At 38.6% G+C, this 14,301-nt stretch overlaps 1 protein-coding gene across 2 annotated transcripts in view; it reads left to right on the top strand.

Annotated features, from left to right (window-relative positions):
- Positions 1–14,301, top strand: part of CERS6 (ceramide synthase 6) — a 110,098-nt gene that overhangs the window by 46,103 nt on the left and 49,694 nt on the right. For both annotated transcript variants that reach the window (XM_017839005.1, XM_017838995.1), the window contains exon 4: positions 7,261–7,318. In XM_017839005.1, the coding sequence (XP_017694494.1) occupies positions 7,261–7,318 (58 nt within the window). The remainder of the gene's footprint in view (positions 1–7,260; positions 7,319–14,301) is intronic.

Genomic DNA, 14,301 nt, shown 5'->3' with positions numbered 1-14,301 from the left:
TGCATGGATCAAAGAATGCAGCTCAGGTGGGCTGTTTCTTCAGGGAAATGGAGAAACAACATTGACATCTAGCCTACATCTGGAAAGATCAATACTTGTAAGGCGTTAGCATCTGCTTTAGCAGGCTAAAAACCAATTTGGGGCAGATGACATAATGCTACAGGAAATTAACATTTAGCATGGAAAGAAAGAAAACAGCTAATACAACTTGCTCTAAGAAGATAGTTACCTGTCACAGAAGTTGCTTTGTGCATACATATATGTTGGCCATCATGGCTAGGACAACATTGCTAGGTGAAAATCAAATGCAGCCTGGAAGATTCAAGGTACTATTCCTCTAGAACTGTAAAAGAGTGGGATAGTGAGTGACTGTTGTGTTTGGAAACTGGTGAAATCACTAGTGAGAATGGAGAGTAGAGGTCCCAGTTAGAAAGACTTCGAATTGGTTTTTCTCTCCAAGACTCATCAGCTGTGTACATCAAACATCACCGGTGGGAACCACAGGGGAGGGTGCATGGCAGCAACATCTGTTTTTTCTGTGTGCGCTTCCCATGAGCTTTCCAGATAGTATCTCTTTGTAGAGCAAGATTTGGCAATGCTAATAGACCTCTGAGGTCTTATCAGACCTTTATTTTATCAAGTCCTCACAGTACTCAGAAGAGAATAGTTGCATAACCATTAAACAGAAACTATGTAACCTGGAAGGAGTTACCAAAACACCTTTTGTATTATGCATATTTTCTGGCCTAATTATATAAACATACTTTATTATTTATAAAACTGTATCTCTTAAATTTAGTACTCTGTTTCCTTTCTGCTTTTTTGCACTACTAAATTTTGCTCTTAAGATTTTCAGAGCTGCATTTTGAGCACACAGATTTAGGACAGGACTGGTTTCAAGTAGCACTGTAATATTAAATATTAAATAACTGATTCAAACTGCATCCAAGAGGAAAATCAGATGACAGTCAAATCCTGAGCCAGAAAAATTGAAGAAGAAAGCAATAAAGATTTCTCAGTTTATCATACCTGCTATTTTGCACATCTTAGTGAGCTGTGCATAACTATCTCCTTCCTCAAATAACTCCAGCTTAACCATAGCGCAGGAACTATTTACCATTTGCACAGTCCAGTCTACCTCAACAGCAGTATCATGCTAAAAGAGGCAAGAAGATTTTATTTTGCTTTTTACCTGTGTATTCTTTTTTTTAATTAACATTTTTAAAACCACTTGCATTTGCCAGGCTTTGTGGAAATGCAGCAAATTATCATTATAGAAATCTGGGGAGGCAGTACATTGGAACAGTGGAGTTGCTGCCATCAACCACACAGTTACTTGCAGCTTTGCGTGAGACTAGATACTGGGAATGAATACAAGTAAAGATTTAGTGGAGGATACTGTTTGAGCTGGTAATAGTCCTATTTATTGGATGGATTAAGCATTATTTTTCAGTACTCTGTCTTGTATTTTTGCATTGTGTATTGCCTAAAAATAGTATCTTTGGGGAAATTTGATTGTTTTTTACAGGAGAAGGGTTGCTGTTTGTTGTGTTGGTTTTTGGTTTTAACCTAAAATTGGAGTAGACCTGAAGTGGTCAGTAGACAATGTCACAAATATTAAGGAGTTGATCCAGAAGTTCAGAGTCCATCAGTTTTGGGATCATCCTCTAAATATCTCTCCTTAGACACAGTAATCTAGAAGGAATGCATACCTCTGCTTATGTCAGGGGCAACATTATTTGGACTAATAACTGCTGAGGGAATCAGAAAGTTGAAGGCCCTGGTACTGTGTTTGGGGGAGCAGAAAAATGTAATTTGAGGATAAAACGTAGACTGCTTTAAGTCACGGTGGGAACACGGGGAACTTAGTGATGCTTCCCATTTAAAACAAATAAACATTTGCTATTGTTTAAACTCAGCTTCAGAAATGCTCCTTTGAGCACTCTCACAGTGAACATACTCTTCACAGCCAAAGGAAATCATTGCAGCAAAAAGTAGTTTTCAGTCTCAGCTAACGATTCCATAGCCCCGCTACATCCCTGTCCAGTCCAGTCAGACAGTGGGGATTCAAATGGAGAACAAGCTGTGTAATGGCAGTTCAAGCTTTCTCATCTTCTTCAGAACCAAGACCTGCAACTGTGAAGTTTGCTTTAGGCTCAGTTTGACTTTTAGCCCAAAGCCTGAGCCCAGAAGTCTGTCAGCCACTACCAGCAATTGAGCAGCAGGTGATGGAGAACAGCAAATCTGACATTTTACTGAAATGTATTTCCATGTGAAAGCTTCAGGTGTTTGCAGTTTCTCTGAAAGTAGTTTTCAGAGCCAGAAATCCAGTTTCTTTGACTGCAGGCAACATGGTGAGCCCTTAACTAGTTGCTAAATATGCTGCAGTTTTTTAATGTTAACTGTTTGTGGCCCTGACTGTAGCAAATCAATGGCAAAAGCATCAGTGTAAATAACATCTACAATTCTAGAAGCAAAATGGCTGTTATGTTTTTAATATTGTGCATTTATTATGTTTCATGTTTGATTGCCAAAAGTCAGTTGAATAGATTTGGATCCTTGCACACCATTTCTGAGCAGCAGACATTGATTTGGCACCAGAGCCCTAAGGACCATTGCCAGGTGGGTGCTGCAAAGATGGGGCTCTGCAGGAGTGGTGCTGTTCATAGCCTGGCCTGTCAATCTTCCTGCAAAAGAAATGGAAGAAAAGGAAAACTTCAGGAGCAGAGCCTCTTCTGTGCCTCTTCAGCCTTACCCTTGGAAGAAGCAGCTGTACTGAGCTCACTCAGCTGGACAGCAGATCCATGGGGAGCATGGTGTCTTTCTGACGCAGAGCACAAACTCCATGTGGTGGGTTCTGCAAAATGTGTGATGTGTATGGGGTAGGGGAGTGCTTTGCTGGATTATTGCTTCAGCAATTTGTTTTTATTAGCTGAAGTTTAATTTCACATTTCAGAGCAGAAATTTGGAGGGAAATTTGAAAGACAGAATTCATCAGTGTGATGAAGGGAATGTGGTTAGATATATGCCTGAAATCAGGGAAGTGCTTGCCCAAGTGGGCACTGGAATATGTTTTGCTGAATTGAGTACCACAGGGTATGGCAGTTTAGTTGGCATAGGCTCTCCAACTTTTCCACATGCCAAAGCATCTTTAAAATTTCAGTGGCAGCTCAAAGTTAAAAGGGTTGAGAGGTTAAGAAACTGACTTATGCTCTGTATTGCAAATGCACTCGGATGTTGAACAAGAGCAGTCAGATCTGTAGCTGCACCTTTGATGGTCTCTAGAGCATTCATTTTAAGACTACATTGGAAAAGAATTTATTTTTTTGTTACAGAAATGTCACTTTTTAGCTTGACTTTTTGCTGCAGTGTGTCACATCCACATTTGAAACACTGGTCTGGTAACCACCATCACAACTTGAAGAATTTGTCAGAAGGGCCATATGTAAACTAATTTGATCTCCCTCATTCCAAGCTTGAACAGAGCAGATGTAAGCCTGGTTCAATTTGGAAGTCTTTTAGGCATGTTAATGCAGGACCTTATAAACTTTATTGCAAGCAGACAGATCAGGTCTTTCAGAACACTTGTTCCTTGAGTGCTTTCATTCGGGTTTGTTGGATTTAAACTAACTTAAAAGTCTTTCAAGCAGCCCGCTTTGTGTGTACGTGGGTCATTCAAATTTTATGTCTCTATACAACTGACAGAAGGAGTGTTTCAAGTCAGAGGGCCAGAATAAATTTTCACAAAACAGAACAGCTTCAGTTATCTTCATCTTTCAGTTAAATGCGAAGAATTGATGTGACCATCATCCACAAGAGAGTGCTTCACCTAGTGGCCTCCATTGTATGGTTTTAGTAGGGCAGTGAGTATGGCTGAGAGAAAAGGGGAAAAAAGATATCTTAGTACAGACCTTGTCTTACTTTTTCTAGTTTCTTGGACTCTGCTACTTCTGCTTTAGAAGAATTTGTTACTTTCCCTGTTGCAGACAACCAGCTGTGACCCAAACAACAATGGTCCCCAGTGACCCATGGACATTCCACATGAGCTGCTGATGGTTAAGGAGGACCTTGAGCAGGATATGAGAAAGGGTACCAGAGGGAGTGTATACCACTGGCCAGGCATTTTCCCTTCCCTGAGGTCTGTGACTATTCAGGCTGTGCTCAGGCTAAGGGCATTTTCCAACCATGAGAGCTGGGACTGTAATCTAGGACTAATTAAAGAATTAATTTGCACTTAATCAACTATCGCTTTGTGAATTCAGTTGGGAATAAGACTTGATAATCTCACACTTAAGAAAGATATTCTCTTCTATGATGTTCTGTGCAGAGAGAGAACATTTTGCCCAAGGTCCCCAAATACTAAGGTGGTTTGCACACTGGGCTATACTGTGAGTGGACGTGATTACTACTTATAACTGTTTCCCTTTGCTTGCATTCCTTCATCAGTGGACTGCAGTGACACCCAAATAGAGGGATAAAGAAGTACACAGTGTAGATTGAAATCTGTTGTTCACAGTAGAGTACTTGTTGCAAGAGTACTGATGTGAGAGTCCACCTTTGGAGGAATCTTGCTGGACATATTTGCATTGCATGAAACTTATTTCTCACATACCTTCTGCCCTTGTCTGTGTGATTTTGAGTGAATAATGCAGCTTCACAACCTAGTTCCTGTCTCTTTTCTCTCTGTCCATCCCAAGTCATGGACTATGCATTCATCTATTTCACCTTGGCCTATAGATGTTTTGCTCTTAATTGCAGCAATAAACTGTCTACAAGTAGTAGTAAAACAATGTGAGAAACTCCTTGGGCTTCCTTGTATGAGACTGAGATTCCGGTTGGGTTATTCAGCTGGCAGAATTGTCCTTTGAAACCTGCAGAAAAGGCAGCTAGCTGCCTGCTACAGATCAGTGGAAAGCCCTTTATAGCTCTGGTACCACCAGAGTTAGGTGATTAATGATGATAAACATGCTGGGAGGCCAATTTCGACTTTGTTTTGTTTTGAATTTTTGTTTCTTGCAGTTTGACCAAGACAAAATTTTGTAGGATAGCTTTTGGACATGTTGTTCAGCAGGAATGAGCAACTTTTTTCCTATCAGTATTATTTATTTTTTTAAGGAGTTAGCACTTTGACCACCTCTGTCTATCACTCAGTTCCGAGCCTTGCTTCATCTTCTGATGCTCAATCCTAGTACACTTGTTAGGTAGGTTAGGGAAAAAGACCATATATTGTCATATCCTTGTGTGCAATTTTCACCTTTGTAGCAGTTGAACAGTTTGTCAAAGTTGGTTGTCTTTGGCAGACCCAAATAATACCTAGTGCTCTTAGGTCTGAGGTTTTTCCAAAGCTCCAGAAGTTCTCTTACAGGGCAATCCATGGCTTTAGCGCAAGTTTACAGCAGAGGCAGTACTTTGGAAGGTGGGTGGAAAGTTAAATGGGGAAATTGGTGAGTTTGAATTTACTTGTTTCAGGAAAATGTCTTTTTATTTTCTTTGGGGTGACAGCTGCAGGAAATGCTGCAATCAGAGTATTCCAAATGTCTGTGCAGACTGGAAAATCTCTGAGACCCACCAGCTAAAACTCAACCATTAACATATTTCAAATATGTTAGGCTGCCTTTGAACAACTTTGTGGAATGTTGCATCTCCCAACAGCAAGCTACAAATGTCCTCAAATACATTATGAAATTTGCTTGAAGAAATGTGAAATAAAGGTGATAAAACTCTTTGTGAGTAATTTATCATAACTGCTTATATTTAAAAGTGAAAGAAGAGCACTAGGAGTGCTCATCAGTGATTAGGTTAGACAGTTTTTTCCTCCTAATATTTTTATTTTCAGTGACGGTCTTAAAACTTTCACTGAAAACTTTCACTTAAAGTTAAATGGCAGGTTTTCTAGCTACAGGATTGGCCTAACAAGAAAATTGTTGCCCAAATAAATCCTTCATTCATATTACTGTACTTGCAATTTAAATCTCATTGATGTTCTTACACTCTCCTCAGTTTATCAGAGTGTTATTTATGTATGACACAACTGTCTTTCTAAAAACCTTTAAAAGTAGCTTTGAAGAGAATGGTTTGGATTAACCTTGTTTTAGATAGAAACATTTTCAGTTTTTGTGACCATTCCACTAATGTTTGAACACACTCCAGTGCCAATTAACGGGAAGCCAATAGTTTTGCCAGTGGAGAGTAAGTTGTAAGTGCTGTAAAATATGTCATTAAAGGTGATTCATGTTGCAGCATTGCCTCACTTTAAGGAAGCTAAATCTCATCCTGCTATAAATGTTATGAATATTACTTCACTGGTGTTTATACTAAGCGTGTATGTGTAGTCACTCCAACCCTTGGGGAAAAAAAAACAAACAGAAATTCCTCTAAGAATTTACACTGCACAAGGTTATGATTTTATTTCCATATACTTCCGTTAGCTCTTTCCTAAGGGAGTAATGGGTCCAAAAGATAGGAAGTTACTCTATATGTCTTCTTTTACTGGAGAAGGAAGAAAGACATAGATAAGAGGATGATTTTGTATTAAATCTCCTGTTGGTTTCTCTTACTTTCCATGGCATCTTGTTCTTAGCTTCTAGTTTGCCTCTCTCTGAAAAGAAAAACCAGAAGCCTGGCAATTTTTCCATGTATATTTGGTGAAATGTAGAATCACTTTTATCAAGGGAACACTTGGGAAGCTGATGTAAATTGTGGATATATATATCTGTATTCAGCATATCTATCTGACACAAATGCACTCCCTAAAGCAAAGTATGAAGTGCTGGAATCTGCTAAGCAAATTTCTAGCTCATTGTGAATGATTCTTTTCATAATTAAAGAGTGTATTTGACACGCATTACTCCAAAGTCACCTGTTGAAGGCTTAATAACATTTCTGATTATCTTTGTCCTGGTGTCTAATAACAGGTGAACTTCCCTGCAAGAGATGTGCAAATTGTCCTCTCTCCTCCACTGTCCTGTTAGTTTTCATAAAACTTTTAAAAATCTTAATTATCCTTGAAAATTTGTGGGCGTTTTTCCCTGTTATGTTTAGGTGAAATTAGCCAGTATTTTCAGAGAGCTAATGAGGCCAGCAAAAGCAGCCAAATTGAGCACAATGCTTAGTAACAAAAGTTGTAGAAAAACAGACAAAAATTTTGCTTCAACTTCTGTTAATATGACTGTGGTTTGGCAGTGCTAGAAGAAGTCATGTGTTGAACTGTAAATCATGTAAACCTGGTGTTCTAGAGTTAATCTCTTGTACCTTTTGCAGGTGGAGATTTACATTTTACCTTTATATATTTACCTATGGAGTACGGTTCCTGAAAAAGGTAGGCATTTATATTATTATGCTTTCATAACACATCACAGACTTGTTTGAAGTCTCATGTAGGTATAACATAAAGCATAGGCATAAAGCCTATGTTCATGAAGAATAAAAATTAAAATTTACTTAAAATTCATAAAATGCTTTGCTACTGACATTATTAAGGTATATAAGTTCTTATCAATATTTAATGGGGTTTAAAAGAGAAAAAAGGTCTAACAACATGCCTAGCTGGCAGTAAGGCTTACCAAAGTGTTCATCTCAGTTTCTCCATCACTTTTTTTTTTAAATGCCTCTGGCAGAGGTTACTTTTTACTAACAAACAAAACGCATTAGTGTATTATAAAATGCTTTTTTTTTAACCTATTCTTTGTCTGAAGTTTCCATGGAGTTTCCTGTCAATGCTGTGTTTCAGGTGATTTAAGCAGAGAAGAATATTGATAGCTTCTAAACACTCTGGCATAGGTCTGTTAACCCTGCCATAGACAGTAATATGGATTTATGGTGCAAACTGTTTTTACAGTGTGACTAGTTCTCAGAGCTTTTGTGGAAGTTGGGTCATATTTTTGCGATTCTGAGATGTGAAATTAGGGGAATGTGGGAGTCAATGTGTTCGTATGATCTTACCTCCTTTGTTTTGGACAAAAATTTGACAGGAGAAGATGTATCCTAAATGTTTCTGGTGCTTCATAAGTAAAAGAAGCTGTTTAAAAAAGTACTAATCGCTTTTATGGCTGTAGTTCTTGAGCCTGTCACAGGTGGCAGGCAAATTGGTGCCAGTAGGACTGATGATGTGCCTGTCTGGGGAGGGCACATCAGAGCTGTTCTCAGCTATTTTGCAGTAGTTAGCCCCAGGGGAAGGGTGGGCACCAGTCCTCCAAACCAACCCGAGGAGCATGTGAGGTGCAATCTCTCCCTGCCTCCTTGAACACTTATATTTTGTGTGTACTTCATCCATTAACAGGCTGTATGGTAACGATCTGATATTCTGTTTTCTGCGTTTGGTTTTGCAAATGTCTGTGGTATGAAATACAAGAATAGTTTTAATAGGCAATTGTCGCAGACTAAAATGTTACTCAGCCTGCAGGTGTGCAGAGATCACAGCTGTGGGTTCACAGGATTCTGTAATACACAAGGACACAGAGACTTTATAATCTGAATTTTTCTACTTCATTACCACAAATGCCGCAAAAATCACCATTAAAAAATACCACAGTCACTACAAGAAAGCATATCTATGATTAATAAAGTGAATCTCTCTCAGCACAAAGAAAGTGTCTATTCTAGGAAAAATTCTGAATACCAGCATTTCTACAGACTAAGAAGAATACAGTAAATGCATGCTTCATTACAAGCCATTGTAAGCTGTTTCTAAAGGCTGGAAACATTTGGAAGGGTCAGGATGTCTTCCAGTTCAGCATATCACTGCAGTGTGAAGAGGGCTGGCTGGCACAGAGCATGGTTGTTTGAACAAGGTGTACAACTGCTTGCTTAACAAGGAGCAGCTGTGTTCTTTTGCTGTAATTTTAACTTTCAACATATTTCACTTTTACAAAGAGAAATTGTTCATTATGTCATTATGTATGTATTTATAACTACTCATTTATACACAATGTTATAAATGAGTCTTGTAACATTTTATGCTATTGTCATTATTCCCGTGTTCTGCTTTGTATACTCAGGTTTTTCACATGGAAATAGATGTAAATTAACAAAAATATGATTCTGATTGTATTTATATTTACAATATCTCCCTAGTAACACTGTGTAACTAAAACAAAGTATACTCTTTTTGCTGTTCATCAAAACATTTTGGTGTTGATCAAACACCAAAGATTTTGCTGAGTCCACTTAAGTGGGAGATCTGTATTTGCAAGAAGTAAAATCCAGACCCCAAAATCTGGAGGGAGAGCTTTGCTACAGTACTCAAGTGGATAATCCTTTTTAATTTGTCTTGTTTTTCATAATTGAATAATTGCAAAGAACAGTTAATTGCTTCCTTAGGAAGCTAGTGAAAGAATTTAAGTATAATAAATTCTCTGACAAATTTGATAGAAAGATCTTTTCTTCAAAAATCTGTTTTGCCTGGAGATAAAGTTTGTATCATAGTCAGTAGTAACTTACTGTGTTAATGCTACAGTAGAGGTTTGAATCCTTTCAAATAATAAGGTCTGCTTAGGCCCATCCCTAAGATACCTAGTCCAGAAGACTGGAATAAGCATGGTGAGCGAGCCCAGGTGTAAAGGCAGTCCCTACTGGTGCAGTTCCATCACAGCATCATGAGCTGCCCTACTGAGAGAGGGCACAAAAGAGTGAATGCCACAAATGTTCCTGTTTTGAAGAATGGAATATGCCACCAGCATAGCACCACATTGGAAATACTTTTAAAATCTATGCTAATGCTTAGCTAATACATGATTTTGGATTGTTGGATTAGACATTTTGATACGGTGTGTCTTTCAAACATCCAAATGTAATAAGAACATATTTTTAAAAGGGAAACTGCATTTTAGTGCTTTTCAAAATAACAGAATCACTCAAGGTGCATTGGTTTGTCCATTTCTGGATAGTTAAGATCCTTGATTTGAGAAAACTGGTTTTACCATGTTGAGTGGGAAGTACTCCTCATTAGTTGACCTAATAGCTTTAACTCTCACAAGTACTTCCTTTAGAAAAGTGAACCAACTCAATAGTACAAAAGGTGCTCCCTAAAACACTATGCCCAATGCATCGCCTCTTTTGTAATTTCTTTTTTAACTCTTGAATTGCCAGGCAACAAAATACTCGAACTTCTGTATTATTGGCCATCCCTCCTGACTTACCTAGTCTCCTTACAACCTGACACTCCCTTGCTTTGCTGCATATATTGATGACTTCATGGGGTTTTCTGTTCACTTTTGACTCTCTTACATTTTCTTTCCTTAGTCTGAGAGCGAAATTAACCTACAAGACTGGCCCAGGGCCGCCAATTACTTAGGCACCACTTTGAGCTAGTTTGAGGTCCTTTGCTTTGTGCTGGCCCTTTGCCTAGAAGTGAATTTTGGATTCTTTCTGAAAACACCTTTCTCTTAATGCCGACAGCACATGAATCATTGCTACTTTGTCTTCTACTGTCACCTTCCCTATTTGCTGCATAAAGCAATATTACTGCATCGGTGCAGTACCAGCAGAAGGGTGGATGTCAGTGTCTCCTTGTGCCCACTGGACCACCCAAGAAGATCTATGCAGGATACTGTAGCAAATCACCATTCTTGCAAAAAGTGTCATTATGTCTTCTGTGGCTTTGTAGAGCTTATCTGGCACTTGGGGAAGATGCACCCGAGCTTAATAAGCAGTAATTAGTTAGATTTATCAGCTCTGTTTTAGTTCTGAAAGTGTGATACTATCAGCATGGCACACATGCCAAGGTTAATTTATTTTTGAATGATGGTAACTAACTACATTCAAGTTTTAGGTTTGCCTGGGTAGTGCATCTTGCAAGGAAAAAGAGGCCTAGGGTTTCAACTTTGATTTTTGCTTCCCTACAAAAGCACGCAAAAGCTAATAAAACTGCTCTTCAGAGCAGTCATAACACCCTCTGAAACGCTGTGGCAAGCTTGTCTTTGTTGCTGTCCATGACTGCAGTTAAATGGCTGATATAGATAGAAGAAATTTCTGCACTGAATAAAGCAACCCCTAAATTTTTGTGGTAACAACTGCACATGATATATCAATTCTCTTGACATGCTATATGTCCTGAGTACATGCTGGAGACTTATGGCCTTCTTACTGAAGACTGTGTCTCTTTATCAAATTCTTCTCTTGGGTTTTGTCTTTTTCCAGTGACAGATGTATGCTGTTAAGGTATTCATAAAATAAAAAAATGTTACTTCTGTTGAAAAGTATTTTCCAAAAATCTCAATTCATATGGAAAAAGTGTCTGACATAAAACTTTGTTGTCAAAGTTTGCTCTATTGCAACAGAACCTGTATGTTTCAAATAAGTTTTTCTCTTAGTGGTATCTGCAGGACACTTAGATTGGGTCATTTTGCTGAATAAAGTTCATCATGAACTCAGAAGAATCCCTCAGATTGGGAAGGCTGAAGATTGACAGTAGTGTCCTGAGTGTGGCTGTTTGCTGTAGGCCATGATTGTGTGCTGATATTGCGTATGAGGGGCTTTAGCAGTGTAAAATGCATAATAACTCATGCTACCATCCACTCTCCCTCCCTCTATCAGTATGGATATCTTCTTTGCACAGGCTCTGGATGATACAACAGCTTATTCACAACACTCTCCTCCACCTCCTGTCAACAGAACCACTGAACTATCAAGGCAGGAGAACTTTATGGAGTTTGTGCTGGTCTCGTTCTTGGTGCCTGTGACCTCAAATGGGTGGATGTTTTCAATTTTGTTTTGATAATAACAGTGACACTGTATGAATATTATAATGTGTACAGGTGATGGCACAAACCATATTCATCTGCTTCAACTGTTTCCCTTTTCTTGGGCCTAAAGAAACAGTAAAAGGGCAGCTTCTACCATTGGTGTTTGCCTGTAGGGTGCAGCTGTATGATTGGTATGTCTTACAAATTTTTTATGATATCAAGGAAACGTGTGCCTCTTTGAAGAGTGAAGTGGGAGACTTAAGTCTTTGGTGGGAAAGTCGAGAAGGCAAGGTGCTTGCTTGCTTACTTACAAACAGACCACAGCGTTCCACACACTTAGTCAAACCATTGTATCACCTACAAATTTTGACTTATATATGCATAAGAGACCAACAGACTTCAGAGAAGAAATTTACCATAGAGTTATTAGTATCTAATTATTGTATTAGACATTCCTCCCTTCCCCAGCTCCTTTTCAGTCTGCAAGGTTTAATTTTATCAGGGAGTTTGCTATCATCGTCTGTAACTAGTGAAGTTGTTAATGATGTTTCAATGTCAAAGCATCTCAAGGATTAAATTGTTTCTTTGGTTTTGGTTTCTTTTTTAAATGTTCCTCACAAACTGTTGCTTCTTCTTCTTCATATCTTCTCTAACTTCATGTTTTCAGTTGTAACTTATTTATATTACCAAGTAGTGTAATAGTGGGATGAGACTTTCTGCTTCCCAAAGAGTCTCCCATTGTTGAAGTGAAATGCATGTTTGTTCTTTCAAATCAGAACTTTCAATTTGATGAAAATGGACTGTAAACTTGCTACATAATGGACATAAAGTAGATATGGGGAGATTGATAGGTTTGTCACTTAACCCCATAGCACTGTGGGTTTCTGGACATGCCCTGCAGTAGTGTGGTGGCTAAAGCACTGAGGGGATGAAATAGGTCACCATAATTAGGATATGTCACCTCTGCCATTTCTGATACATTGTGAGAAGAGGGAATCAATGTAAATGTAGGTCAGAGTTCCAGCCAGTTCACTTTCTACCTCAAATACTACCATTTTCAAGAGCAGACTTGATAGCAAATATTCTACTATGCGAGGAAACAGACCAAGGCACAGGCTTTCAAAGAGAAGATGAAGCTTTCTTTGTTACTGGCTGCCAACTCCGTTCTTCACTGTTTTCCACAGCAGATTTAAATGATTTGTGGCTAAAGAGTGGGTGGCCCACAAAATCATTTAATGTGAAGCATCCACCTTTGTGTCTACTCCTCATTGCCCCCATTCTTGGCAAATGGCAAATGCTAGATGTGACCATCCCATTGTCTTAGTTTCCAAGCTTCTAAAAGAGATGTTTTGGCACTTAGGACTGAAGGACCAAAGCCAATCCTTTCACTACAGCATTCTTTGTATCTTTATCAATCGCTAAGCTTTGAAGCATAAAAGATACGTAACCAATTATATTTCCAATCTGATCGTATATATGCAAATTCTTCCTCTTTCCGAGTGAAGCTGAGACTTTTCAGCACTACCATTTGTTTCATTTGCATGTCTACAAAACACTTCCTTGCAGAGCACCATACCAGTATTGATGCCAACAAGACATGAAATTCCAGTGTCATTAAACTGACTGCTTGGCTTATCATTAACTTAGGAACAAGATAATGTTTTCGTTTTCTTCAGTAATATTTGCAGTTGAATAAATGGTGGCTTGGCTCATTAAGGGTTAATGGTCTGACTGTGCTCCCATTAAATGGAAAAAATAGCATTAACCATGGTGATAAAGAAACAGACTGAGGAATTCAGGATTCGCTTGTTTCTTGCTCGCTCATCCTTGGTGCTAAGCAGTGTCTGTAAAATAAAAAGTCTTTACAAACATCTGGAAGCAAAGCTTCCAGATGTCATATAGTGACTTTTCACATTTAGTTTTCTTCCTTTAATTGCCCATGAGAATTACAAACTCAGAAAAGAGTATGAATTTTCTCCAGTGAAAGTCTTGTGAAGTCTGTACTGAGACTTGGAAACCTGAAATTGCATGTAGATATCCTACTGGGGAAAGGACCATCTGCCTGGATAAACAAATCTTGCTGTTTTTCAAATTTAATGTTGAAGTAAGGCTGATGATAAGTTGTGGCTATGTTATAAAATGCTGGGTGCAACAAGCTTCTGTATGTATGCAGCTGATTGAGTGTCCTTCCTAATGAGTCATCCCCTACAATAGAACTGTGTGCTGTGTAGTTACAACTGCTGGTAGTGCAGATAGCTTGCAAAAGAACAGGAAAACCATGTTGAAGAGTAAATTTGACTCCAAAACCCCACTTAAGAGAAAAAGATGTATGGAAGACAAGGTTTCACTCTGGATTTTAAGCCATAAGATGCCCAGAGCGGTAACATTTTATTTAAGACTTTTTATCCACTGTTAATAGGTTTTCCCAAAGAGACAGATAGCAATGACCTTGATTTAGTTCTCAGGGTCATTCATGGTTCAGCAGATTTGCATCAGGGTCTTTCTGGAAGTGATTTGTCCCTGTCAGTTTTCTAAAATATGGAGATAATAAATAAGGAGCTTTATCTTTGTACATCGCAATTTCCAAAGCGCTAAAGAGAACAAGGTGCCGTTCTGCCTC

This window comes from Lepidothrix coronata, unplaced genomic scaffold (genome assembly GCF_001604755.1).
Source record: "Lepidothrix coronata isolate B3197 unplaced genomic scaffold, Lepidothrix_coronata-1.0 Scaffold7, whole genome shotgun sequence".
Lineage (NCBI taxonomy): Eukaryota > Metazoa > Chordata > Aves > Passeriformes > Pipridae > Lepidothrix > Lepidothrix coronata.
Note: the sequence above shows the minus strand (reverse complement) of the source record. Positions and strands in the feature narration are given on the sequence as shown.